Genomic DNA, 24,969 nt, shown 5'->3' with positions numbered 1-24,969 from the left:
TGTGGAGAAGAATTATTGAAAAGCTTGAAGACTGGAATTGCTGATATTGCCATAGAGTGCGAAATCTCACATAGCGTTGTATCCAGGATCTGGGCAAACCAATGGAATGTGTTCCAGACTTTTGCTAAGAGGTTGCCCTCACTCTATCACAGAACATTAAGACAGAGTTTCAGTTATAACAGCAAAACGTAATTGATGTACCACAGCAGGTCAGCTTGCAAGTCAGCTCTATTCAAGCACAGGTACACAGATATCTCAACAAGCTCTGACAAGACCTCTGTGACAAGTAGGCCTATACACCCAAAGGCCTGTAGTCTGTGTCCCTTTATCCACAGCTCATTGTAGAGTACATTTTCAATGGTGTTGTATCCATAAAAAATTAGACAAGACACCAATGGGCTAATTTATTCTTTATAGATGAGTCATTTTAGTCTTTCCTCTGATTCTAGATAGCACTTGATCTGACACGAAAGCACTACTGCTTACTGTAGTTCCCGTTTGGCAAACATTTAAAATGACCGTGTTCACATTTTTCATAACAATGGAGAGAAATGAGTTTCGTGCAATGATAAAACACTTATTTGAAGAAGTGAATGACCGCACAGATCAAAGCCAAGTTAGATGCAGTTCATGGGGACTCAGCACCAGCATTAAAGACTATTTATTTTTGGATAAATGGGTTTAAATGTGGTCGTAAGTCCATTGAAAATGAAGCATGCTCCTGATGACCGACTGAGGTCACTACGAAGGAAATGATTGACAAAATCCATGGTATCGTTATGGAAGACCGTCGAGTTAAAGTGCATGAAGTTGCTGAGATTGTAGGCATCTCAACTGAACGGGTGTATAATATCCTGCAAGAAAAATTTCACATGAAAAACCTGTGTGCACGATGGGTATTGCGATTGTCGACTGTCGATCAAAAACTTATATGAAAAGACATTTCAACGCAGTGTTTAATCGCAATTTGCAGGATTTTTTGCATCAATTTGTGACTGTAGGCAAAACTTGGATCCACCACTACACACCTGAGTCCAAAATGTGTAGTGGTGGATCCAAGGCAAAACTTGGATCCTCCACTACACACCTGAGTCCATTGTCCACTGTTTAAACAGTGGACAATGCCCAGTGAAAGAGCACCGAAAAAAGCAAAGATACCTTTTGTCAGCTGGGAAGATGATGGCCAGTGTTTTTTGAGATTCCCAAAGAATTATCATGATAGATAATTTGGAAAAGGGTAAGACAATAACAGGAGTCTATTATGCGTCATTGTTGGATCGTTTAAAAGAAGAACTGAAGGAAAAACGGCCAAGATTGGCACACAAAAAAGTGCTCTTTCATCAGTACAATGCACCGTCCCACACATTAGCCATCACAATGGCAAAATTGCAAGAATTGTGGTTCAGATTAGTTCCACATCCACCTTATTCTCTGAACTTGGCCCTGTGTGACTTCTTGTTCCCAAACTTAAAAATTTGGCTCTGTGGGAAAAAAATTTTCTTCGAATGAAGATATCATCAAGGCTGTCAATAACTATTTTGCACAATTTGACAAATCCTACTACTTTTTAGATGGAATGAAAAAATTGGAAACTTGCTAGACCAAATGCATAGAACCTCAATGGAGACTATGTTGAGAAATAAAGGTGATTTTTTTCCAAAAAAATGTGTTTAACTTATTTTTTATCAAACTTTTAAAACAACACTCGTAATTCCTTATCTACATCATTAGGAAATTTGTAACTTTTGCCAAAAATGTATTGCAATTTAATTTGTACAAAATTTATAATGCATTTTTTGTGTAATATAATTTATTAGTATGCTGGAGATAAATTTATGTCCACATTTGGCTATAGTCCTGAAAATCTTTTCATATACAGGTTAAAATGTAGTTTGACCTTATCTTTTGGACAGTAGTGTATTTTGTAAGCTACTAAAATATGCTTTTTGGATAAAACTTCTGTGGATAAAACTGATGGGTTCTTGGTGATGAGGAGATAATAGAGACGATACAGAGGCAAAATATCTAAGAATGTAAAATGTCCATAGATTTCTTCCTATAAGGATAGATTCAAAGGTTATATGTTTCTGTCATGTTTTTCTTTTCTACCTATCAGCCAAACTTCGTAATCCACAAATTCACAGTTTACTAAATACTTTGCTCATGTAATCTTTTTAATTGGATAGACTGAATGTTCTGCTGAGATTGGAATTTCAACACATCAAGATTACATTTGTCTTAAGAAATCCAGTTTGTCAGAGCATGAAGTTTCTTCTCCCCAAAATATTTTTAGGAGGAGTTCCAAATTACTGCATAGAAATGCTTGTAAATTTGCATATTTATTTAACAAAGCTTCTAATTGCTATACTGTCGAATTTAAATTTTTATTATATTTCATCTAAATTATGGATACTTATAGATATTTATATTCATATTGTATGCTAAATACGAGGTAGGTTCCAAAAGTTTCCAGCCTGACTTACAAAATTCATGCCAATTTTAAAATGCCATCTATGGGGAGGTTAGTGTACTAGTTTCAACTCGCTATGTCATTCAGTTGGAGGCGCTTGTTTGACTAATGGCACGTTAAATGACTGTAATGTTAAAAATTGAGTACCACACTTCTTTGGTGAAAGTTTTTCACCAAAGAAGGGCTTTCTCCTGATGCTATCAAACAGTGATTTGATGGTGTTTATGGGGAAGCTTCTCCTTCATATTCCACTGTGAAGGAATGGGCTAAACAGTTTCATCTAGGAAGCATTGAAGATGATCCTTGTGATGGTTGGCCTATGAAAGTGGTGACTGAGGAAAATGTTTCTTTTGTTGAGGAGGAACTGCTTAATGACAGATGGCTGAAGCTCAAAGAAATTTTTTTTTCTATAACAACAATCTTTTATAACATTCACGAGAAGCTTCACATGACAAAGGTCAGTACAAGGTGGGTGCCCCAACTTCTCTCTTCAATTCAGAAGGCGCATCGTGTGACCTGTTCCCCCAAGTTTTTAGAGCTTTGCCAAGGGAATCAGAGAGGTGCTGAAATCCATTATCACTGGTGATGAAACCATGGTCCTTTATTATGATCCAAAAGGGGAATCCATGGAGTGGTGCAAACCAGGTGAAGCACCACTAAAAAAAAGCCAAAGTCACTCAGTCTACCAAGAAGATCATGGCAAAATGCTTTTGGGGTTGCTGGAGAATTCTCTTGATTGACTTCAAGGAAAGGAATACCACTGTGAATGCAAAATATTGTGCTTCACTCCTGCACAAACTGTGCTGCCCCATAAAGGAGAAGAGACAAGGAATGCTGAGTAATGATATTTGTCTGCTTCATGACAATGCTTCAGTTCATGTGACTATTGTTGCGAATGCTGCAGTGAAGGATTGTGGTTTCCAGGAGATTGATCACCCACCCTACGGCCAAGTGTAGCACCCAGTGACTACTACCTCTCCTTGAAACTGAAGAAAGTCCTTCGGAGAAGAAAATTTGCAGATGACAGTGAGGTGAAAGATGCAGTTTTAGGCCATTTTACAGACAAAAGTACATACTATTTTTTCGATTGCATAGAAGGACATTTCAAGTATGTTGAAGTAAAGGGAGATTATGTTGAAAAGTGACACAGTTATTTTCTTTCTATCACCTCTAAAAGTTAGTCAGACCAGAAACTTATGGAACCACCTTTGTATTTATATTGTATTGATAATTTCTCTGTAAAATAGTCTTCCTTAATTTCATGACATAATACCAAGCTGGAATGCACATAGGCGAGTGTTATGTGAGCTATTCATGCACCTAAATTTAAGTGTCTGCATAATTTGGTTAGGACCCATTGGGTCCTAACCAAATGTTTAATCCTCACCTTTTTGTGTTGCACAAGATGCAACACAAAAAGCTGACCAAATTGTATACTTATTGACTTAAACTATAATGTAAAATTATGGTGCAACAGGACAGAATTTCATTTTGGCTGGAGGATCAACTTGTTAAAAAAAGGCCCATCAGAGAATGAACAACAGTGAAAAAATTCAGCTACAGCAACAAATTTCAAAACAAATCTCAACTACCATCAGCAAAATTCAAATTGATACCTTCATCATTAAGGACTATCAGTGGAAAAGAAATGGAACTAACAGAAGAATTGAATGAGTACTATATTGATATAATAGTAGTTACTGAAACAAAGAAAACAAAAACAAGTGAGGTCTTTCTGAGCAATAAATACAATATGTTATATTCAGGCAATAACAATCAGTCAAAAGGAGTAGCTATAGTATTCAACACTAAATATGGGGATAATCTTGAATGGTAGGCAAGTCAGCTCTTTACTTTATGGAGATGACGTTATACTTCCAAATAAATCCAGTACAAGACTGCAGGATTCCCTGGCTAAAGTGAATAACTGCTGTAATATGTATAATGTCATGAAATTTAGTAGGCAGGAATGGAATGCAGAAATTTTGAAGGAGGAGAAAGAAATGAGTGATGGTGGAAATTTCAGGATCACATTGCTAAAATTGAGGACACGACAATGAGTTATGAGAATGATGAGGAGTACTTTAACATTTAGAAGCAAAAAAGTTATGCTTCCCTTGTATAAATATAAGGCCTTGGTCAGGCCATATATGAAGTACTGTTTATGCAGATCTGTTTGCCTGGTTTTCATGGGAATGAGAATATCTTAGTGTGTGTATCCAGAGAAGATTCACCAAGTCACTGTCAGGTCTCTGGAATGTGAGACATGAAAATTGAGTAATGAAATTTGCATAACCTTGTTAATACAAGAAGGTTGGGGGGATATGATCAAGACATGTAAGTTGGTGATGAATTGTCACCATATTAATGTGGAGAAGATTTTCTTAAAGTAGTGGGGATAGGGGTAAACACAGGCATATAAGGAGGATACAAGGAAGGGAGTTAGAGTAGGTTCTTTGCATGGAGAATAGTAGTAGTAAGGAGTGGAATGCATTACTTGAGAGTGTGTATAGCTGAAAAACTGTGAATTGGTTTAAGGCAGTTCAATGATAAATTTTTGTGTGAGCATGTGGCCCTCCCACAATGATTCCATGGAGATCTAATATCAGTAATTACAATTATTATTATTTAAATTGAAAAATTAAAGTTTTCATATTACAAAAAACTTCAGCTAACCTTTTGCGATATTAATGTTTTAGAAATGAAGTTTTGCATCAGTCCAAAGGGCTTGGTGAAATTACAATGATTAACTGGAAATTGATGCTCTGTTTGCTCTTATCTTGGACCTTAGTTTTCATTATTGTGATGCGAGGAGTAGAAACTTTAGGAAAGGTATGTTTAATAATAATACTTTTGAAAGATATTTTGAAAAGCTTTTTTAATCTTTCATTATTTCTTAAATAAGTAAAAAATTAACAATTATTTAAGCTTCATAAATAGCTAATTCTTCACTTTTTTTTATTGAATTTAATATCACTTAGGATAAATATGATGCTCATCATAATTATTTCCTAAAATGTGTATTTCAAGGGATATACAGATACAGTGATAGTCCAATGCAACTAAGTTTTCATTATTATTGGCTTACAGTCTGCAGTTTTATTTTTAATTAATCTGTTATTTATCAGATCTTCAATATTGTCAGATGTTACATTTTGAACATTGAAGGACACTCTTAATTTCATTAGTTCACCTAGTATAGTAGTTCTTAATCATATTCAAGACCTTTCTACTTGACTTTGTTATGTTCAGCATCTACTTTGCTGACCTTTCCTCTCCTATTCAGTTTAAGCGTTATCTTAGATTAACTCTATTTACACACTCATCATTTTCACACTTTCCTGATAAGTATCATTGAAGGGAGGGTACAGGGAATTCTAAGATAACTTTGTTACCAGCTTCCTCTCAACAATTTTCCAGATTAATCTATTTGTAAAGTCTCCAGCATTCTCAGATCTTTCATCTTTTTATCTTTTTTTGTCTTCTGCACCAATGACTCCCTATGGGTCATTTTCCTACCAAACTTGCATCAACACGTTTTGTTAACCTTCCATTTTCCATTCTATTTAAGTGAATATAGATTAATTTAATTTAGATTAGCTCTCTTACTACAGTCTTAAATGCTGCTAATGTTAAGTATATTTTTAATATAATTCGGCCTCTGATGCCAACTGTTTTCTCCTAATTTTTCTCAAAACTTACTTATCTACATTCTTTTGTTTCTTATCCACAATTTTCTTCCTCTAATTGAGTTTTCAGATGCATAAGTCAAAACGGGTTTGAACATTGTCTTGTATACTGTTTGTTTGGTGTTTTGGCTAATTTCTCCTTCTTCATTTCATAGAAATTTATTCATCTGTCTCTCTACCATTATCAGTCCTGTTTATTTTGTTATCTGTATCTTTGCAATTCTAACATCTTTACTAAATTTTTTAATTAAAAATAGCTGAAATGTTTTACTTGCTCTATAGGCTGCCCATTAAGAATGCAGTTGATGTGTCCCATGTTTCTTCTTATTTTCGTAGTTATCTTTTTATTGTTGATTTCTAAATCAAATTTGTAAAAGGAGTTCTTTAGTTTAGTGGAAGAGTCAGGAAGATATCATTTGCTTAAAGTTAAGAGTTAACTTTAATAACACCGATTTTGATAATCAGCCTTAATGTCACTATCTTTCATAATCCCTGTAGATGTTAGATTTCTGCAGAATGAGCATATATATATATATATATATATATACCTTTGTCTTAAAACCTGATTTTACATTCAGCAGTCTTTCTGTACATCCGTCATTATTTTATTAAAAATATCTGGATGCCTGCTCATCCCAACTCTCTCTCTCTCTGTAATGTAATATGAAAGACATTAATACAGAGTTGGTCCAACTTTTGCTGTGCTAACAGCAATCGGTCTTCTGAGAAAGTTTTCCACTAGATTTTAGTATGTTACTGCAATAATTCCCCTCCATTTTTTCAGAGAGCATTAGTGAAATTGGTCACTAATGTTTGGCAGTTTGGTCTGGCTTGCAGTTGGCTTTCCAGTTCATTCCACAGGTGTTCGATAGGATTGTGATCAAGGCTCTGTGCAGGTCAGTCAAGTTCTTTGATACCCATCTTATTAAACCATTCCTGCAAGGACCTCACTTTGTGAATGGGAGCATTGTTGTGTTGATACAGAAAAGAGCCTTTATTCAAATATTTCCATAAAGTTAGAAGAACAGAATCGTCTAGAATGTCATTGTATGCTGCGGTGATGAGATTACTCATCACTGGACCTAGGGGGACTAGCTGCTGGAACCATGAAAAGCAGCTCCAGACTATGATACCTTTTCCACCAACATTACACTGATTTGACACAACAGATTTGGATAGGTAGCATTCTTCTGGCATCCACCAAACCCAGACTTGTTCTTTGGACAGCCAGATAGTGAAGCGTGATTCATTACTCCATAGAAGAAAGTATTTACTCTGCTACAAAGTCCAATGGTGGTGGTGGTGGTCTTTATACTACTCCACCTGATGTTTGGCATTGCTCTTGCTGATGTTAGGCTTTTGTGTGTGTGTGTGTGTGTGTGTGTGTGTGTGTGTGTGTGTGTGTGTGTGTGGCCATAGAAACCCATGTTCTTCAGCTCCTGATGAATAATTGTGCTGGTGTTGCTTGCAGAGGTATTTCGGAGTTCAATAGTGAGTGTCTCAACCAATTAAGAGTTTTTTGGCACCATACACTTCAGTACTTGGCAGTCCTGCTCTGTGATTTTATGTTGCTTACCAGGTTACAATTGTGCTGTTGTTGCTCTCCTAGGTGTTTCTGCTTTACAATTACATAACTTATAGTTGTTCAGGATACTGCAGCAGGGTAGAAATTTCCCAAACTGAGTTATTGCAAAGGTGGCATCCTATGATAGCACCGTATCGAAAGTCAATGAGCTCTTCAGTTTGCTCCATTTTATAGTTAGTGTTTGTCTGTGAAGATTGCAAGACTGTGTGCTTCCTTTTATACCTGAATGAGACATGTCATGATGCATATAGTCATATCCACTACTGAAGGGATGTCTGGATATTTTTGGTCAGATAGTGCAGTTTATGTATTGCTCTATATAAAGTCCTATACACACACCATATAATTGCAGCATTTTCAACAGTTTTTCCTTTGATACCTTACATGCATTTTCTAGATTTAATCCAGACTTAATATTTTGAACAAACTGATATTTTTTAGCAATCCTTGTTATATTCCCATTATTTCTCAACTGTAAAAATCTGATCCTGAGAACTCCTATTTTTTCTGAACCCAGCTTGGTCTTTTTCAGGTTTCATTCTAAATTTTTCTAAGCCTCTTCTCAAGTATGCTTATATTAATCTTAACTAAAACACCTAGTAAGAAAATTCCTCTGTATCTAACATTGAGTTTTATTTTCTTTTTTTATGGATGAACAGTGTGAAGCTCTATTTCAGTCATCTGGAATTTGACCCTCTGATCAGGCTTCCTGAAATATGTAGAACAGCAGCCTCCATATTTGAACATTTCTGGTTGAATATCATCTGCTCAGCTGCCTTTTCACATTTTAGATTTCTGACAGCTTTTTCTGCTTCCAGTACTGAAATGGACTTGTGATTTTACATTCTACCTGGAAATTTCCTACCACTGTGGAAAATATCCAAGAGAAAAATGCAGTCACGATGTAGTCTTCAGATCATGATAGTTTGGCTAATGTATCTCTTTTTCCATCATCATCTAATATTATGACATTCTAACATCATTATGATTTCCTGACTTATTTCATGGCAATTTGGGATTTAGACGACCAAATTGTATTCTTATTGGTTAAACCAAAATAAAAAATGATGGTACAACATGACAAAATTTCATGCCGGCTGGGGCGTCGCCCGGTTAAACAAGGCCCCCGTTGCTTTCGCCAGGGAACCAGGGTGAACAGCGAAAAGTCAGCTACTGGAACAAATCTGAAAACAAACCCCAACTCAACATCAACAGAGTTAAAGATCGGTACTATCAACGTAAGAAGCCTGAATGGCAAAGAAATGGAGCTAGCTGAGGAATTAGATAAGTACCAGATCGACATAATAGGGGTGACTGAAACAAAAAAGACCAAAACTGGTGAGATCTTTCTGAGCAATAAATACAAAATGTTATATTCAGGCAATGACAATCAAGGAAAAGAAGGAGTAGCCATAGTATTCAACACAAAATACGAGGCTAATCTTCTTGAATGGCAGTCAGTCTCAAGTAGAGTAATGTGGGCAAATATGAGAATGGGGAACTGGACAATGAGACTTATTTGTGCCTATGGTCCCACAGAAGGTTCTACTAAGGTTTCTACCTTAGTAGAACCTTAGTGGAGGAATTTTTTGAGGCTTTAGAAAAAGCAACTGACACAATGAAAAAGGAAAAGTTGGTCCTTGTTGGGGATCTAAATAGCAGAGTAGGAAATGATTGTGAGACACAAAAATATTTTGGGAAAATTTGGAGAAAAGAGCAAAGCTAATAATAATGGCAAATATCTGTTGGATTTCTGCTCAGGACATGGACTGGTTATTACTAACACCATATTCCAACATAAAAATGTGCACAAATTCACATGGAGAGAAGAGGCTAGGAATAAGAAAAGTCTCATTGACTATGTTATTGTTGATAGTGATGTTTTCTCCTTGGTGCAGGACACCAGAGTGTACAGAGGATTTGAAATTGGAAATGATCACTATTTAGTCTTGAGCAGGATAAAATTGAATTTCATATTGAAAAGAATAACATGTAAGAAAGTTTTAAAGCGAATAAAAGTTGAGCAGCTCTCAGATGTGAACTGTAGACTAAAATACAGAAATATTATTGAAAAGAAAATGAAAGAGTTTGAGAACAGGAATCAAACCTTGGAGATTCAGTGGCAAACTCTGAAGGAAACATTAATTGATTCTGCCAGAGAGGCATATGGTGAGGTTGTGTGCAAGGATAAAAAAATCAGAACTCCCTGGTGGACACAGGAAGTTAAAGAGGCAGTGAAGGAAAAGAAGAAAGCATATCAAAAGTTCCTGGCAAATAAGTCAGCTTTTACTCTTACAGAATACAGAGACAAATGTAAGAAAGCTAAACAGTGTGTAAAACTAGCTAAACAAAAGTCATGGGAGGACTTTGGCAAGAATATAGAAAATAAATATCAAGAAGGTGGCAAAATATTCTGGAGGTTGTTGAAGAAGCTTAGGAATGGAGGAAAGAGTGCTGTAAAAGGAATTAGAGATGATAAAGGTGAAATGAAAACAGGAGAAAAAGATATCCTTGAAGTATGGAGTAATTACTTTGAAAAACTGCTAAATGAAACAAGCAGTGATGACAGCACAGTGATAAAAAACACTGACCAGGCATGCGGGCAGGAATACATATCCATACTTGAAGTCGAAAAAGCCATCAAAGGCTTGAAATGTGGAAAGGCAGCAGGAGTAGATGATATTCGACCAGAAATGCTGAAGTATGGTGGTATAAGAGTCTTACAGTGGCTGCACTGCATAGTTCAGAAAGCCTGGACAGAGGGACGAATTCCCGATGATTGGAGTAGAGCTCTCATAGTACCCATATATAAAAAGGGAAATAAAACTGAATGTGAGAATTACAGAGGTATTTCCCTACTGAGTGTTCCTGGCAAGATCTATGCAAGTATACTTGAGAAACGGTGAGAAGAATTGTGGAAGAAAAGCTTGGTGAAGAACAAGCTGGATTCAGGCCAAATAGAGGCTGTCAGGATCAGATCTTCACTTTACGACAAATAGTCGAGAAAGCATGGGAATATAACAAAGATCTGTATTTAAGTTTTGTCGATTTGGAAAAGGCATATGACAAGGTGCCAAGAGAGAAGCTATTCAATACGCTGCAGTTATATGGTGTCAATGGGGCATTATATCAAGCAATACTTAGTCTTTATTTGAGTTGTGAGTCAGCAGTTAGAATTGAAGGAAGTACAGGAAGATGGTTTAATGTTAAATCTGGTGTGAGACAAGGATGTACATTATCCCCTCTTTTATTCATTATCTATATGGATCACATTATGAAGGAATGTGGTATTAAACCTGATATCAAAATTGGAGATGTTAATGTCAGCTCTTTGCTTTATGCGGATGATGTTATACTTCTAAATAAATCCGCTACAAGTCTGCAAGATTCTCTGACTAAATTGAATAGCTGTTGTAATAGATATGGTATGAAGGTCAGCAATAAAAAGACAAAGACAATGAAAATAGGCAGAATCATTGAAAATGTCAACTGTGTTGTGAATGGAGAACCTGTGGAACAAGTAAAACATTTCAGCTACTTAGGCACAATTTTTACTGAAGATGGTAAACTAAGTGTGGAAATAGACAACAGAATCAGCAAAGCTGGTATCGTGGGAAGTCAATTGAATAAATTCATATGGAATAAGAAAGAAATTAGTCGGAACACTAAATTAGCTGTATACAAGACAGTGTTCAAACCAATTTTAACTTATGGATCTGGGAGCTGGGTCAGAAGTAAAACACTTGACCAAAGACTAGAGACCGCAGATATGAGAGTCCTGAGAAAGATTAGAGGCATGAACAGATGGCATCAATGGCAATATCATATTAAAAATGAGGATATTAGGAAAGAACTTGACATTGTCAGCATCCAGGAATGCGTTAGCAGAGCTAATCTCAGATGGTATGGTCACTTAAATGGAATGGGAGAGGAAAGATTAGCAAAACAAGTGTTCTCTGCCAGGTTGGTAGGAAAACGACCCAGAGGAAGACCAAGATATAGGTGGATTGATACAGTACAAAGTGCCTTAGACGATAGAAATATAAGATCTGATAATGTTGGAGTCTTGACAAGTAACAGACTGATTTGGAGGAAAATTGTAGATAGGAAGTTAGTAATGATGTAATTTTTTCATGTAGTACTGTCATATCCTGTACAAACCTTGATGGTAAATGGCAGGAATTTGATGATGATGATGATGATGACTTATTTCATGTCAGCAACTTTCTTCTAAATTGGTATGTTGTTTATCAAGTATCTCTTGCACTGATTTTATTATTTCTTACATTTTGATCCTTCTGGAGGTCTCCAAATTATATTTATCTTCACTTTTATCTTAGTCTGGGTATTATTCCAGCCAAGTTAGCTTCAAATTTTTTTTTGCTATTCCTTCATCTCCTTCTATTTAAGTAGCCATACCTTCTTAGATTAACTGTTTTCACATTTCAGATATTAATCATGCAAGTTCTTTTCTGATAACTTCATTTCTAACATTCTTCCATGATGTCATCTGTTTGCTCCTTTTATTTTTGCTCAAAATGTTCATATTTGTAGTCGTTAGTCTTAAACCAGTGTTTTATTTACTATCTTGTTCTTTTGTCTTTTCACTGATTACTCTCTTTCATAAATTAACACAAGGGAAGGAGAAAATAATATTTATTCAGAGGCCATATATTTTGACATGAAAATTGCAGGTCATCGTCATTGGGAGCAATAGTTGAATACAAAGTAGGACTTCAACACTGGATTAATTAAAATAGTGAGAGCTACATCATGTTATACATTAGACACTCCAGGGAAAAAACATTGCATTATTAATTAATTAAAAAAGCCTTAGTAATGTGCAATTGGAATGACACTCTTACATATGGGAAATACATGCAATCATCATCAAATTCCTGCCATGTACCCTCAAGGGATGTACAGGATATGATAGTACTACATGAAAAATTTACATAATTTTTAACTTTCTATCTAAAATTTTCCTCCAAATCAGTCTGTTACTTGTCAAGACTCCAACATTATCAACTCTTATATTTCTATCGTCTAAGGCACTTTGTACCGTATCAATCCACCTATATCTTAGTCTTCCTCTGGATTGTTTTCCTGCCAACCTGGCAGAGAACACTTGTTTTGCTAATCTTTATTCTTGTTGAGAGGCTTATACGCTGGTTAGACATGATTAATATTTAAGGAATGTGTTGCTTAAATATTAATCATTTGCTAATCTTTCCTTGCCCATTCTGTTTGAGTGACCATACCATCTGAGATTAGCTCTGCTAACCCATTCCTGGATGCTGACAATGTCAAGTGCTTTCCTAATATCCTCTTTTTTAACATGATATTGCCATTGATGCCATCTGTTCACGCCACTAATCTTTCACAGGACTCTCATATCTGCAGTCTCTAGTCTTTGGTTAAGTGCTTACTTCTGACCCAGCTCTCAGATATATAAGTTAAAACTGGTTTAAACACTGTCGTGTATACAGCTAATTTGTTCTGACTGATTTCTCTCTTATTCCATATGAATTTATTCAATTAACTTCCTACCATATCAGCTTTGTTAATTCTGTTGTCTGTTTCCATATTTAATTTACCATCTTCACTAAAAATTGTGCCTAAGTGGCTGAAATGTTTTACTTGTTTCAGGTTTTCCATTCACAATGTAGTTGACATTTTTAATGATTCTGCCTATGTTCATTGTCTTTTTCTTTATATTGCTGACCTTCATACCATATCTATTACAACAGTTATTCAATTTAGTCAGGGAATCTTGCATACTTGTAGCAGATTTATTTAGAAGTATAACATCATCCGTGTAAAGCAAAGCGCTGACATTAACATCTCCAATTTTGATATCATGTTTAATACCACTTTCCTTCATAATGTGATCCATATAGATAATGAATAACAGAGGGGATAATGTACATCCTTGTCTCACACCAGATTTAACATTAAACCATCTTCCTGTAATTCCTTCAATTCTAACTTACAACTCAAATAAAGACTAAGTATTGCTTGATATAATGCCCTATTGACAACATATAACTGTAGTGTATTGAATAACTTCTCTCTCTTGGCGCCTTTTCCAGATCTACAAAACTTAAATACAGATCTTTGTTATATTCACATGATTTCTCAACTATTTATCGTAAAGTGAAGATCTGATCCTGACAGCTTCTATTTGGCTTGAATCCAGCTTGTTCTTCACCAAGATTGTCTTCCACAATTCTTCTCAACCGTTTCTCAAGTATACTAGCATAAATCTTACCAGGAACACTCAGTAGGGAAATACCTCTGTAATTCTCACATTCAGTTTTATTTTCCTTTCTATATATGGCTACTATGAGAGCTCTACTCCAATCATCGGGAATTCGTCCCTCTGTCCACGCCTTCTGAACTATTCAGTGCAACCACTGTAAGACTTTTATACCACCATACTTCAGCATTTCTGGTCAAATATCATCTACTCTTTTCCACATTTCAAACCTTTGATGGCTTTTTCTACTTCGAGTACGGATATGTATTCCTGACTGTTTGCCTGTTGAGTGTTTTTTACCACTGCTTGTTTTATAACTGCTTGTTTCATTTAGCAATTTTTCGAAGTAATTACTCCATTCTTCAAGGATATATTTTTCTCCGGTTTTCACGTCACCTTTTTCATTTCTAATTCCTTTTACAGCATCCTTTCCTTTATTACTGAGCTTCTTCAACAACCTCCAGAATATTTTACCACCTTCTTGATATTTATTTTCTATGTTCTTGCCAAAGTCCTCCCATGACTTTTGTTTAGCTAGTTTTACACAGTGTTTAGTCTTTCTTGCATTTGTCTCTGTATTCTCTAAGAGCACAAGCTGACTTATTTGACGGGAACTTTCGATATGCTTTCTTCTTTTCCTTCATTGCCTCTTTTACTTCCTTTGTCTATCATGGAGTTTTGATTTTTCTATCCTTGCAGACAACATCACCACGTGCCTCTCTGGCTGAATCAATCGGGGTTTTCTTCAAAGTTTGCCACTGAATCTCCAAGGTTTGGTTCCTGTTCTCAAACTCTTTCATTTTTTCTTCAATAATCTTTGTGTATTTTAGTCTACAGTTCATATTTGAGAGCATCTCAACTTTTATTCGCTTTAGAACTTTCTTAAATGTTATTCTTTTCGATATGAAATTCAATTTTATCCTGCTCAAGACTAAATAGTGATCACTTCCAATTTCAAATCCTCTGTACACTCTGGTGTCCCTCACCAAGGAGAAAACATCACTATCAACAATAACATAATCAATGAGACTTTTGTGAATTTGCGCACATTTTTATGTTGGAACATGGTGTTAGTAATAACCAGTCCATGTCCTGAAAAGAAATCCAACAAATATTTGATATTATTATTAACTTTGCTCTTTCTCCAAATTTTCCCAAAATAATTTTGTATGTCTCACAATCACTTCTTACTCTGTTATTTAGATCCCCAACAAGGTCCAACTTTTCCTTTTTCATTGTGTCAGTAGGTTTCTCTAGAGCCTCAAAAAATTCTTCTACTTCTACCTTAGTAAAGCCTTCATAGGCACAAATAAGTCTCATTGTCCAGTTCCCCATTCTGATAGTTGCTCATGCCACTCTACTTAAGACTGCCTGCCATTCAAGAAGATTAGCCTCCTATTTTGTATTGAATACTATGGCTTCTCCTTTTCCTTGATTATCATTGCCTGAATATAACATTTTGTATTTATTGCTCAGAAAGATTTCACAAGTTTTTGTCTTTTTTGTTTCAGTCACCCCTATTATATCGATCTGGTACTTATCTAATTCCTGAGCTAACTCCATTTCTTTGCTATTCAGGCTTCTTATGTTGATGGTATCAATCTTGAACTCTGGCGATATTGAGTTGGGGTGTGATTTAGGGTTCCAGTAGCTGACTTTTCGCTGTTTACCCTGGTTCCCTGGCGAAAACAACGGGGATCTTGTTTAACCAGGCGACGCCCCAGCCAGAATGAAATTTTGTTATGTTGTGCCATCATTTTGTATTTTGGTTTAAGCCAATAAGAATTCAATTTGGTTGGCTAAATCCCAAATTGCCAGCCCATCCTCGTTCATTCAGTATCCAGGTAGATACCCAACAGGGTGCACCACGAGAAGGTGAGGATTGGACATTAGGTCAGAAGCCCTGGTCGGTTCTCCGCATTCCTTTAAAGGCTATGTGGAGGTCTCCTCTCAGTTATACAGCTTTGACCCTTAAGCACCCCAAAAAAATACATGAAATGTTGTACATAAATGATATGGGAAATAACTTCAAAAGAAATATTCATTTGTGCTGCTAATGCAAAACCATCATCATCAAATTCCTGACATGTACCCTCAAGGGATGTTGAGAATATTGTGATAGTACTACATGATAATCTTTCATCATTACCGACTTCCTATCAACAATTTTATTCCAAATCAGTCTGTTATCTATTGAGGCTTCAACATTACGAGATCTTATATTTCTGTCTTCTAAGGAACATTTTACGGTATCAATCCACCTATATCTTGGTTTTTCCTCTGGGTCTTTTTCCTGCCAAAATGGCAGAAAACACTTGTTTTTTTTGCTAACCTTTCCCTCTTGGAATGGGACAAGGACTGGTTATTACTAACACCATGTTCCAACATAAAAATGTGCACAAATTCACACATGAAGAGAAGAGGCAAGGAATAAGTAAAGTCTCATTGACTATGTTATTGTTGATAGTGATGTTTTCTCCCTGGTGCAGGACACCAGAGTGAACAGAGGATTTGAAATTGGAAGTGATCACTATTTAGTCTTGAGCAGGATAAAATTGATTTGAAAGGCAGAACATTTAAGAAAGTTTTAAAACAAATGAAAGTTGAGCAGCTCTCAGATGTGAACCGTAGACTAACATACACAAAGGTTATTGAAGAAAAAATCAAAGTATTTGAGAACAGGAACCAAATTTTGGAGATTCAATGGCAAGTCTTGAAGAAACCATTGATTGATTCAGCCAGAGAGGCACGTGGTAAGATTGTCTACAAGGATAGAAAAATCAGAACTTCATGGTGGACACAGGAAGTTAGAGAAGCAGTGAAGGAAAAGAAGAAAGCATATCAAAGGTTCCTGGCAAATAAGTCAGCCGATGCTCTTAGAGAATACAGAGACAAATGTAAGAAAGCTAAACACTGTGTAAAGTCATGGGAAGACTGGTAAGAACATAGAAAATAAATATCAAGAGGGTGGCAAGATATTCTGGAGGTTGTTGAAGAAGCTCAGAAATGGAGGAAAGAATGTTGTAAAAGGAATTAGAGATGATAAAGGTGACATGAAAACTGGAGAAAAAGATATCCTTGAAGTATGGAGTAATTACTAAAAACACTCACCAGGCATACATTCAGGAATACATATCTATACTTCAAGTAGAAAAAGCCATCAAATGCTTGAAATGTGGAAAGGCAGCAGGAATATATGATATTAGACCAGAAATGCTGAAGTATGACGGTATAAAAGTTTTACAGTGGCAGCACTGCATAGTTCAGAAGGCCTGGACAGAGGGATGAATTTCCGATGATTGGAGTAGAGCTCTCATAGCACCATATATAAAAATCGAAATAAAAATGTATTTCCCTACTGAGTGTTCCTGGTAAAATTTATGCAAGTATACTTGAGAAACAGTTGAGAAGGATTGTACAGGAACGCTTGGTGAAGAACAAGCTGAATTCAGGCCAAATAGAGGCTGTCAGATGAGATCTTCACTTTACGATAAATAGTTGAGAAATCATCCGAATATAACAAAGATCTGTATTTAAGTTTTGTAGATCTGGAAAAGGCATGTGAACATGGTGCCAAGAGAGAGAAGTTATTCAATACACTACAGTTATATGGTGTCAATAGGGCATTATATCAAGCAATGCTTAGTCTTTATTTGAGTTGTAAGTTAGAATTGAAGGAATTACAGGAAGATGGTTTAATGTTAAATCTGGTGTCAGACAATGATATATATTATCCCATCTGTTATGCATTATATATATATGGATCACATTATTAAGGAAAGTGGTATTAAACTGATATCAAAATTGGAGATGTTATATGAATATCAGTTGTCAGTTGTTTGCTTTATGCAGACGATGTTATACTTCTAAATAAATCTGCTACAAGTCTGCAAGATTCCCTGACTAAATTGAATAACTGTTGTAATAGATATGGTATGAAGGTCAGCAATAACAAGACAAAGATAATAAAAATAGGCAGAAGCATTGAAAAACTGCATTGCGAATGGAGAACCTGTGGAACAAATAAAACATTTTAGCTACTTAGGCACGATTTTTAGTGAAGAGAGTAAATTAAACATGGAAATAGACAACAGAATCAGCAAAGCTGGTATGGTAGGAGTCAGTTGAATAAATTTATATGGAATAAGAGAGAAATTACTGTATACAAGATAGTGTTCAAACCAGTTTTAACTTATGGATCAGAGAGCTGGGGGTCAGAAGTAAAACACTTGACCAAAGACTAAAGACTATAGATATGAGAGTCCTGATAAAAAGTTGAACAGATGGCATCAATGGCAATATCATATTAAAAATGGGGATATTAAGTAAGAACTTTATATTGTCAGCATCCAGGACTGTATTAGCAGAGCTATCTCAGGTGGTATGGTCATATACAGAATGGGTGATTAAAGATTAGCAAATCAAGCATTCTCTGCAAGGTTGGCAGGAAAACGACCCAGGACGACCAAGATATAGGTGGATTGATACAGTAAAAAGTGTCTTAGGTGATAGAAATATAAGATCTGATGATGTTGGAGTCTTGACAAGTAACAGACTGATTTCTAGAAAAATTGTAGATAGGAAGTTAGTAATGATGTAAATTTTTCATATAGTACTATCATATCCTGTACACTCCTTGAGGGTACATGGCAGGAATTTGATGATGATGATGGAGAACATATTGAAAGAATGAAAACAGAAAGATTACCAAAACAAACCTTAACTTACAAACCATTAGGAAAAAGAAAACGATGACTTCTTAGGCCAGACAAGGCTATTCCAGGCTTAAATCCTTGACAAGCATGATGATGAGGGAATACATTAATAATGTGGCATTTCAGATTATGGTTTGTGCTTGACATTTTCAGCCATTTTTATTTGTTTGATATATGGGTGTGTGTGTGTTTTCTATTGATTTGTAGTAATTTTTACTTAATTGCATTGCTCTTTTAAACATTTGGGACTGTAAATTTTAATTTCAGGTCTCTTATTTTACTGCCATTTTTCCATATACTGTGCTTGTTGCTTTGCTGATAGTTGCACTGATGGAAGAAGGTTCTGTTGATGGAATTATATATTTTTTTAAGCCACAGTGGAATAAACTTTTAGAGATACAGGTATGTTCAATCTGTAAACTTTTATGTCATTATTTGTGAAAAGTAATCATAAAGCTGAATATCTAAACTGAATATCTAAAATATATTCAAGGTAGGCATTTAGGTGAATAGAATATATATATATATTGTTTTCATAAATATAAATTGCCAAGAATTAGTAGAGAAAGATTTTATTCTATTTCATTTAAAGCTGCAAAGTAATAAAAACTATGGTCATGAGATAACATGATGGAATAGGTGGGTTAGTTGAAAACAACCTAAACTTTGCTCTAAATTTCGTTCACATGAGTAAATTTCCCAGTAAGTGTATGGTCAAGTCAGTCTTCCATTGCTTCAAAACATGGAGTAATGTGGTTTTTTGAAAGTTTTATGAAAATTATGTAATGTGTTAAAGTTGTCTCTTGCAGTTTTTTTTCACTAGTCAGTGGGTTTCGAATTGGATTTAGCAGTTTTGGGAATTTAATTTCAACTGTTTATAATTTTTATTATCATCATCTTCATCAGACTTTTACAAAGGCATTCTAGATGGCTCTACTGTCTGACACATACTCATCAGATTCCTTAAACTTATTCGGTGTTTCTACATTTACCACTCTTTTAGGTGGCGTAAATCAGTTTCATCCAACTATCATACAACAAAAAATCTGCTTCTCACTCCCTTTCTCACATCTTCCTTATGCTGCTTTCATGAACATCTTGTTTTATTCCTGCTTCCCTCCATTCTGTGAAAAATCTCTTCCACATTAACTGGTCATAACCCTTTACCAACTTGTGCTCTCCCGTTATGTTCCCTCTCACTCTTCTTATCTATAAGGCTCTGAAGATTGCATCTCCTTAATCTTTCTTCATATCCAGTATTTTGATTTTGTTTTAATTCTTCTGATACTTCAGTTATTGATGTTTTTTTTTTTTTCAAGGTTGCACTGCTTTATTAAACTGCTTTTGATCTTTTTTTTTGCTTTAGTTTTCCTTGTTTTAAATTCTTTACATTTAAAAGAATTTAAATTCTTTAAATTCTGCTAACATCTGCTCAAAGTTTGTTTTTGTTTGATTCCAAATGTAATTTCCATTAGGGTTTCTTTTTATTCATCTATTTTATTATATAACCAAGTTTTCTTTTAACTTCAACTGCAGCACTGTACATAATCTGATTTGTTTCTCCAGTTGTTTTTGTAGGAATTATTTCTATTACCAAGTTAATGTTCAGTATCGCAGCTAGATCTTGTCTTCAGCTTTGTTTCAGGTTGGTAGGTGCTGTCTTTCCTCTGGTGTTCTGCATTTGTTCGCATTTGAGTGATCTTGCTGAGATTCTCTGACAATCTGTTTTTGCATTTCTTCATGTTCATTGTCACTGAAAACTTTATTTCTTACAATAAATCTTCATTCATCCATTAATTACTGCTCATTAACTCTTGTATCAGATAATTTCTGTTTCCAGATTTCGTACATTCGTTTTGGTATACTCTTGATGCTGTATTTGATTCATAATAAACTTGCATAATCCTCTTGTTTTCAGATATATTCCGTTTCTTTTGTTTTAATTTCCTTCTTTTTTCTGGTCACATTTGAGTTCTTTGCCCTAGTTACCAAGCAAAAGAGTCTGTGCCCTGTAACCATTATTGCCTGATGCCTAGGAGCTATAGCACCAAACACAGTCCTTGTTGACCCGGGTGACCTGATCTGGTATGGATAACTTGTGTCTTCTATTCACCATTTTAAATGGTGAATGAATAGAAAAAATTATTATTATTATACAAGTACCTCCATGGAGTCAAAGACTCATTTTGGGAGATCTATTATTTACACCTAGCCATCATTCACATAATACCTTCCATAGTACCTTCCTTTAACTCATTCACTGATGAAGCACCGGCAACCACCTCTGGCAACCCATTCACCACGCTTCAAGCAAAAAATCTAGTCAAAAAACCTAACACCCTTGCTAACAATACTCTTACATAACTTCTACTGGTGACTTCTTATTCTCTACTTGCTTACCATGTACTGAAAAAAGTGTTCAGTGCCAATCCTATAAAAGCCCTTTAATACCTTAAATGCTTCCATCACGTGTCTTCTTTTTTTGTCTATCAGTTAATTTTTGAAGTCTGTAGACTTTTCTGTGTTTAGCCCATACATGAGAGGTTGGTAAATCAACCTATAGTACTGTGTATGGGTTGGGAAAGAAGGTACTTGTTCACATTAGATTTGAATGACTGTAGATTGTATTCCCTAGGGAACACATCAAGAGGAAGACTGTTTCATAGTATAGCAGTTGCAGGGACGAATGAGGAAAAAAAGAAACTTGTTCTGTGGTTTTCAAGGTATGGGGATGTTGAGCAGCAGCTGCACATGTTCCAAATCAATAATTCCCCCACTTAGTACCAAGTGGGGGAATTATTGATGCTATTTTGGATGAACATTTTCCATGGAAATATTTGTAGAAGACACAGTGCAGAGACCAATCATCTGTGTGAAAGTGGGGGGAGTGAGTTGGTAAGAGCTGGGCCATTAATAAGTCTGATTGCTCTCCTCTGTATGGAGTCGAGCAACTTGAAGTCGTCACCCTATACGTAGGAGCAGTATTGGTTGGTTGGTTGGGTGGATTTGTGATTTGTATAAGGTTAATAGCTATTCAGGGGTCAAGTAATGTCTTGAGCAAAAGAGAAATCCTAGTTTTTTAGAAGCTGAGGATGCAATGGTTCTTATGTGTTTGTGCTGCCAGGAGAGGCTTGATGTCAGGGTAAATCCAAGAATAGAAATCTCAGATTATCTGGAAATTTGGGTATTGTCAAAAATAATACTGGGAGAAACTGGTTCTTTTTTTTATGAGTAATGAGACAGTACTGGGTTTTATTTGCATTGAAATTGACTGAGTTATCTGAACCCCCATTGGAGGATGTCTTGGAGGTCTGAATTAAGGGCACTGGTGGTTGCTGATCTGTAGGTTGAGGTGAGTTGTGTGGAGTAAGGTTTATCAAAAAAAGGGAGGAATGCAATGTGCTGTCATCTGCAAATCTGTGTATTGGGTTGGAGGTAAGCTGAAGTAGGTCATTGATATATAGTAGGAGGAGGGTTGGTGAGAGGACAGAACCTTGAGGAACTCCAGCATTAGTTGAATGGTGAGAGGATAAGGAGCCATCCACCACCACACATAGTGAGCATCCTGAAAGAAAGCTGACAATCCAGTTATAGAGGTCTTGAGATAGACCAAACAATGGTAGCTTGCTTAGTAAGCCCTTGTGCCTAATCTCAAGTCCAACCGCTTGAGATTTGCCAAACTTCTACATGGTATTTGACCAGAGATGGGTGACATATGTGAGCAGATCTCTTGTTGATTGGCAGTGACGGAATCCATACTGGTAATCATTTATTAGACAGGTAGCTTCAAGGTAGTGTAGGAGTTGGGAATTGATGATTTTTTCCATTTCTTTAGACAGGGCTGAGGTGAGCGAGATGGGGAAGTAGTTAGATGGCAGTGACTTGTCACCCCTTTTTTTGGGAATGAGTTGAATATAGGCCAATTTCCAGGCTGCGGGATAGTTACCAGTGGAGTAAGACAGTATATATAAGCAACATAGGACAGGAGACAGTTCTGGTACACAAACCTTCAGGACAATTGGAGGAATGCCATCAGGGCCAGGATACTTTTTTGTGTTTAATTTAGACTGTTTTTTGCTGATCTCTTTCCGGTCAAAGGATATGGGGGAGCATTATATGCTGTGCATCTGGAATGGTTGGGGGACATCTGTCATTGTCTATTGTGCATGCATTGTAGGCAAAGTGTGAGGTCAGGAGATTAGCCTTTTTTGTAGGAGATGATGCAATGGAGCCATCTGGATGTGATAGAGGTGTTGGGCAGAAGTTATGGCTGATTGCTTTGGCAAGAGACCAAAAGGCTTGGCTGCCATTTGGACAGGCTGCTAATTTCATTACTTTTTGGTCTTTCGAACTCTGTTTTGGAAACATTGATTGTTTTTTTTTGTTTTTTTTTGCATTTATTTCGGGCTTGGATATAAGCTTGGATATATCTAAAATAGGATGGGGTTCTTGATTTGGGCCAGTAATGGTATGTTTGGTTTTTCATTTGCACAGCCTTGGCGTATCTTTTGGAAAACCAGGGTTTAGTTAGGGAATGGCAGGTCAGAGTACTGTGTGGAATGTATGATTCCATGCCAGTGAGGATTACTTTGGTTATGAGTTCGGAGGCTGTCCCACTTGGCACTGTTATAATGCCAAACTATTCTTGTATGGGAGTGGCTGTGTAAGCATTGTTGCATTGGGGAGGAAATGAGCACTAGGTTGTGGTCAGAATTGCCTAGTGGGCCCTCTACTATTTTCACTGTGTATTTGGAAGGGTCATTGGTCAGGAAGAGGAAGAGACTGTCAATATATTCTCATAGAGAGCACTCCACAGAGCTGTCACAATCTTTGTCACTCGCCACTGGATTCTCTCTAGAAATCTTTCATTTCTACAGAATCCTGGAGTCGAGATCCATGTGCAGTAGTCCAGATGTGGCCTTATTAAAGCTTTGTATAGGGGAACAGTAACCTTGCTATCTCTGCTTGTTAGTGTGTTCAACAACCATGTAACCATGCTGTTTTGGTTACCTTTGCAACATGCTGTCTAAACTTCAACTTGCTGTCCACAATCACACCCAAGTCCCTGGCATCTGTTTTCTGCAGTTCAGTTTTATCAATATAGTACACTGCTTCTGATCTCTTTCCAAAATGCATCACCTTACACTTGTCAGTAAACGACTGAATATTTCCCCTGTTAAATCATTTCCTATATCGTTGATATACAAAGTTAACAAAAGAGGACCAAGTACTGAGCCCTGTTGTACACTACTGGTCACTTTCCTTCTCCTGGACTCAACTCCTCCATAAGCCGCTCTTTGATATCTGTACATCGGCCATCCTCTAATCCAAATCACCAGATTCATATCTATCCCCATTTGTTCCAATTTATGCCATAGGGTTCTAGTAGAATCTTGTCAAATGCTTTTGCAAAGTCTAGCAATATCACTGATTAGCCATTTTTGTTAATTAGCTCCATTGTCACTTGCTTATAAAAAGTAAACAGATTACTAAGGCAAGATCTGCCCTTCACAAAGCCATGCTATCTCTTATAGAGTATCACATTCATATCTGCCCAGTCCTGAATTCTGTCTTTCACCAATTTCTTCTTCTTCTTCTTCCTTTCCAGGCTTATAGGCCAAGTGGCCTGTTCCAGACTCAATTCCATCTTTTTAAGGGTCTTACTCTGCATCGAGTACCTTTTGGGTGGTAATTTAGAATTTGTTTAGGTATTCTGCTTCTATTCATTCTTAGTATGTGTTCTTTCAATTTTTCTCTATTAACCAATTTCTCTAATACCTTAATCACCACTCCCGAGATGCTGCTTTGTAATTTCACATATATCTCTTCTTGATAGAAAATTCTGCATGTGTGACAATCTCCTAGGTCAATAGCAGAAAATATTCTACATTTCTCGACTATGTTTAACTCTTTGGACTGTCACAAATGATCTCTGCTATTTTATAAAGTCTATAAAGCCTTATTTTTCTGGTATTGATACCAACTGTCACCTAAAACCATAGAAATTTTTTTGAACATCATGATTTTTTTTACTGTTGTTAATAATTGTATTAGGAATTTTGTTTTCTTCATGATTTGTTTAGATAATTTTATTACTTCCAGGTATGGTACAGAGCATGTGAACAGTCTTTCTTTTCTTTGGGAGTTGGTTATGGCTCTTTAGTTATGTATGCAAGTTATAATGATTTCAAGAAAAACATATATAGGTAAATATTATGATCTTTATTTTATTTATTTATTTATTTTTGTTT

General features: G+C 36.0%; 1 protein-coding gene across 1 annotated transcript in view; it reads left to right on the top strand.

Moving 5' to 3' along the window:
• Nucleotides 1-24,969, top strand: part of LOC150095293 (uncharacterized) — a 590,931-nt gene that overhangs the window by 62,588 nt on the left and 503,374 nt on the right. Inside the window, exons 7-9 of the mRNA XM_090410639.1 lie at nucleotides 5,170-5,302; nucleotides 18,986-19,120; nucleotides 24,821-24,924. Coding sequence (XP_090266765.1) covers nucleotides 5,170-5,302; nucleotides 18,986-19,120; nucleotides 24,821-24,924 — 372 coding nt within the window. The remainder of the gene's footprint in view (nucleotides 1-5,169; nucleotides 5,303-18,985; nucleotides 19,121-24,820; nucleotides 24,925-24,969) is intronic.

The sequence above is a fragment of the Typopeltis vanoorti genome, chromosome 20, assembly GCF_054136105.1.
Source record: "Typopeltis vanoorti isolate ZY-2024b chromosome 20, IOZ_Tvanoo_1.0, whole genome shotgun sequence".
In the NCBI taxonomy this organism is placed as follows: domain Eukaryota; kingdom Metazoa; phylum Arthropoda; class Arachnida; order Uropygi; family Thelyphonidae; genus Typopeltis; species Typopeltis vanoorti.
Note: the sequence above shows the minus strand (reverse complement) of the source record. Positions and strands in the feature narration are given on the sequence as shown.